The following is a 4,882-nucleotide window of genomic DNA, read 5'->3' on the forward strand; positions in this document are numbered from 1 at the left end:
GATATATGGAGGGGATAATAATCAATGTAATGAAACAAGCTATATGAATGGTTGAATGTGAAGCTGATGATGTGCCCTATAAACTTTCACTCAATCCAAAATAAAAACATTTAATTAAAAAAAATAATAATAATAAACTAAGGACTCTGCAATATTAGCTCTTTTTCTCTAGATATAAACTTGTTGTTAAGTACCATGGAGTCGGTTCCAACTCATAGTGACCCTGTACAGGGTTTCTGAGGTTGTAAATCTTTACGGGAGCAGAAAGCTTCATCTTTCTCATGTGGAACAGCTGGTAGTTTTGAACTGCTGATCTTGAGATTAGCAGCCCAATTCGTAACAACTTCGCTACCAGAGCTCCTTAGATATAAACTGGTAGAGCCAAAACTAGAACCTTACTCTCAACTTGCAGGTCTAGATTCCCTTAAGGATAATAATGTTACAAATGAACTTTTAACCAGTTTGGGGCAGAGTATATATAAGAGCATAGCCAGTTCCTATTCCATTTCCTACTGCTGAAGAGTTATGTATGTCACCATGGTGGGGGGACAGACTGCATTGCATTTGAGTCTGTGTCTTTAGAGAGGGTCTGGAGATAATGAGATGGCAAAAATAACTCAGCGTCGTACTCTTCTCCCTCTCCCTCTTTTATTTTTGGCTTACTCTCACCCTCTCTACTTTCCCCTTTTTGTCTCCTTTCTTCCCTCCTCTTTCTCTTTTCACCCTCCTCTTTCCTTCCCTCCTCTCTCTCTCTCCTTTTTTTTTTTTTTTTACCTTTCAGAAAACCACAGCTTTTGGACCCTAAAAGGTCTGGATCGATCATACTGCTTTCTGAAAGGTAAAAATAAATAAATGGTGGGATGTGAAGGTTGACTTTGGTTTGGGGGTTTGGGGAGGGGGTCATATTTAACACATTTGTTTTTAAAACAACACACCCTGCAAAGCATGTTCCAATTTAGTAAAAGCATATGAGTGGTTTGATGTCGTATGCACAAATAAAGTTAAGTCTTTAACTTTGAAAGTGTCCAACAGTTGGAAGGAGTATCAGCAATAAAATCAGGTATTTTTTGTGGCGCTGTGGGCTAAATGCGTCAAACTGCAAAGTCGTTTGAACTGAAAGGTTGGTGGTTCAAGCTCACCAGCTGCTCCTTGGAAACCCTATACAGGGTCGCTATGGGTCGGAATCGACTCGACAGCACTTAACAACAGTCCTGAAGCGAATGGAAACTCCTTGGCCTCTAGCACTGCGGACAGACCCTTAGCTTAAACGTAGTCTGACTAGCAAGCTAGAGGCTCCTTGAGGTCTTACTGTGTCTCACAATTGTAATTGCGTAATCAACTTGTTTTTTTAGAACTTATTCATAATTTAAAGTTTTCTTTTTAAAATGGATTTCTATCATTGCTTTCTACTGGCAAGAAATTTTGGAGAAAATGTAGTTCTAATCTCCAGATATTTTATTGCTTAGTAAAGACATCAAAGACTTTGGGATATTATGCTTCTTCCAAAGTATATTATTAATTGAATTTTGTGAGCTTGACTACTAAGTGAAGGTTTAAGTTCTATCATTTTAAAAAATGTATTAGGAGAACAAGCAAAGACAGAGGGATACACCACTATCTCAAGGGAAAGTTTCTTGCTAGGACCAATCCACAACACATTGCTTTCATCTCTCCTAACAGTAAACTGCTGTTAATAAATTATGAGATACTCCTGAGTGTGAGAGTTACAGAGTGTTTGCTGGAAACCAATTTCTATGTGAAAGTAAGAGAACATAAAAATTTTAAACTTATTAGTAAATCTGTCATTTGAAATATGAGCTTTTTTCTTTTTTTTTTTTTTTTTTTTTTAGAAAGACAACAAAGTTGCTGCATAATCTCCAAACAAGTCTTTGAAACTACGGGAATTTCTAGCTCTACGTGGTCCTGAATATTGGTTTCAGTCTTGTGAAGAATGAAAGAAGTGAATTTGCTGTATATTTGTCACCAGCACTGGGTTTTGTTTTGTTTTTTTACTGCTTAATTTCAAAGATAACAGTGAAACTATGAGAGCCGGAACCCAAAAGGACTGCCTTGTTTTTCTGGGTCTCACAGGTTTTCCACCTTTGGCAGGGCACAGTCTTACCACTTTCCTATTGGTCTCTATTAGTGGAAAATATTTTAAGATTTTTTTTCCTGACAGGTTTCCACCTTACACAGGTTCCAGCTTTTGCAAGTTTTACTTTATATCGCAGTTACTTTGGGGGGGGTAAGAAGGCTCGTCTTAAAAATGAGCATTAAATATATTTGGAATAGCAGAAGATTAAGTGATTTTTTTATGTATAGTTAAACTAAAGCAGTACTTCAGTGGGACTTATAAGTATTTTTTATTACTGAGAGGATTTTTCTTATCACTAAATTGTATTTGGCAATTATTGCAAGTTGCCTGCGATTGGGGCCGTGATACTGTGTTTTGAGAAGGTGTGTATGTGTCTTTGTTTCTCTCTTTCTTTTTTTGGAAATCCTGTAATATCCCTTTTCAGATAGCTCAATTAATTAGGGTGCTGGATGGTAGAGAATTTTGTCAGTCAACTATGTACACACAGTAAATACTGTTTCTTAGGCAAAGGTAATTTTTTTATATAGTTGTAAAATTCCATTGTATTCCATTGCCAAAGAAACATTAAGAACTTTGTATAGCTGTATAAAAAGCAACTAATTTTTTTAAGAATAAACATTTTAAAGTCAGCAAACATACTGTGTCCTTGCAGAAGTTGATGTGCTGAGGAGAATTATGGGTGGGTCTTCTTTTTTTTTTTCTTTCATTTTCTTAGCTGTCCAGGTTTACAATTCTTTGATTTCTTTTTTAAAAAAAAACATAAATGAAGATTTAATACATTCTTCCATTATCTAAAAATGATAAATTATTTATGCTCATTTTAAGAACTGCATTTTGTAGCAAATGGCATATCACAGGATTTGTCCAAATAATAAGTATTTTCTGTATACAAATGTAAATAATCATAGATAAGAATGTACTTAACTGTATTTTCAGATAGTGAATCTTTTCTCACCCCCTCTAACCCTCATTTGGGGTGTTTGTTTTTTTCCTGGGGAGAGTGTTTGTTATTTTGTTGTTGTTGTTTTAAGAAAATAAAACTAGGCATTAATTAATTAACTTGGTCTCCTGATCTGGAGTTAAACATTTTGTCATGATCCCTTGATTCATTCCATTCAATTTCAAATGTGGAATGTTAGAAATTATATTTGGATAAACTGTAAGATATTGGAACACTGATCCTTGGGCTTGTGACCCACAGATGACTCTGTATAGAGTTCATTACTAAATATAAATTACTAGTAAATCTTTTTGATACCTAGGCTACAGTAGGGTAAAAAAATCTGGCCGTTTTTGTGTTTTTATTAAGGCCATGGACTAAAGGGATCCAAAGATTTATCTATTTTGACTTTTATTTTCTCCTTCTCAGTAGTGATAAAGATAAGGAAATTTGCACCAAAGGAAAATTGGAATATTTAAGGATGGTTAATATTTTTAATTTTAATTTTATATCTTTTGTATAGGTCTATGAGGAAATGTTTTGTAACTTGGTTCCATTATTAACATCTAGTATTTGGCAACCACAGTTTAGATAAGTATTGTTTAATACAGTTTGCTTGCATGTTAACAACAAAACCTTTTAGAGGACCCACAAATCATGATATTGAGCACATTTCTGAGGTTTTCTGAACATCAGAGCAAATGCTATGGCAGTACCTGTGTAAACTGTTTGAGATGTGTCCCAGGCCAGTTGCAAGAAGAAAAACTGTAAATACCAGTTTTACATGCTCCGAAAGTATGAATTCATGCCTTTTCCCACGCCCTCTGGGTCACTGATTGGGCTGTTTGGTGTCCCAGTAATAGCTGCAGCATGACATACCTGCAGTGCATCTTAGAATATTAAAGCAAGGTCTTTATTCTACAACAGAATAAAACTGTTCAATACAAAATGTTCGTCAAAGTTCTTTCTCTTTAAATAGCAGCAAAAGAAGCTTAATGAAAGGCACCTAGAACGTGCAAGAGTAAAACTATGACCATATTCTCTAAAATAACTTGATCTATTTATAGCTGGTATTTCTAAGATTTACTTCTTGATGTAGATGCTTAGGATAAACTGGAGTCCTGGTGTGGTACTGTAGGATAAGCACTGGACCACAAGATTGGCTTAAACTGTAAGGTCAGCGGTTGAAACTCATCAGCTGCTACTCAGAAACCCATACGGGCTTGCTATTAGTTGTAACTGTCTCAGCAGCACTTCACAGCAAAACAAAGGTAAGCTCGAAGCTCATTTCTTTGCCTTCTGAGTGCAGGAAACGGGGTCAAAATCATGACATGGGCCAAGCTCAGCACCTCAGAGCAGTGTGTCCTCTGTGGGCAGGCAGGTGCAAAAGAGGAGAGAAGAAATGCATCCACTAAAATGCATCTGTCAGGAGACATTTCTCCCTCTAAAATCAGGCTTGAACAGATCTACAGTGCCCCACAGTAATGAGAGGGGGCTTCAGAAAGTTCGTGGAAAAATGAAATTCAAAGACAATGAATTTTTTCCAATAACTTTTTGAAGTCCACTGGTACAGTCCAAAGTACTGTAATGTTGCCTCCTCTTTGAAAAATACTGACTGACGTTTCTCCATGTGAAAAGATAAGCAGAGATTTGACATTAACCCTGAAATTAAAAAAAAATATTTGCTACTTTAAAAACAAAACCCTGTTGAGTGTGTTCCAACTCAGTTTCATCCCTGGGTGTCCAGGCAGAGCTGCCCCATTGGGCTTTCGGTAGCTGAGCTTTTGGAAGCAGAGCTCCAGGCCTTTCATCCTAAGTGACTTGAGCCTCCAACTATTTTAGTTACC

At 36.4% G+C, this 4,882-nt stretch overlaps 1 protein-coding gene across 2 annotated transcripts in view; it reads left to right on the forward strand.

The window, feature by feature from the left end:
• LSM14A (LSM14A, SCD6 homolog A (S. cerevisiae)) overlaps positions 1-1,874 on the forward strand; it is a 53,120-nt gene extending 51,246 nt beyond the window's left edge. Inside the window, exon 10 of one of the 2 annotated variants that reach the window (XM_006867316.1) lies at positions 1,851-1,874. In XM_006867316.1, the coding sequence (XP_006867378.1) occupies positions 1,851-1,874 (24 nt within the window). Of the gene's footprint in view, positions 1-781; positions 806-1,850 lie in introns of those variants that run through there. The other variant, XM_006867317.1, reaches the window with a different exon arrangement.
• The last annotated feature ends 3,008 nt before the right edge of the window (positions 1,875-4,882 follow it).

This window comes from Chrysochloris asiatica, unplaced genomic scaffold (genome assembly GCF_000296735.1).
Source record: "Chrysochloris asiatica unplaced genomic scaffold, ChrAsi1.0 scaffold00104, whole genome shotgun sequence".
Lineage (NCBI taxonomy): Eukaryota > Metazoa > Chordata > Mammalia > Afrosoricida > Chrysochloridae > Chrysochloris > Chrysochloris asiatica.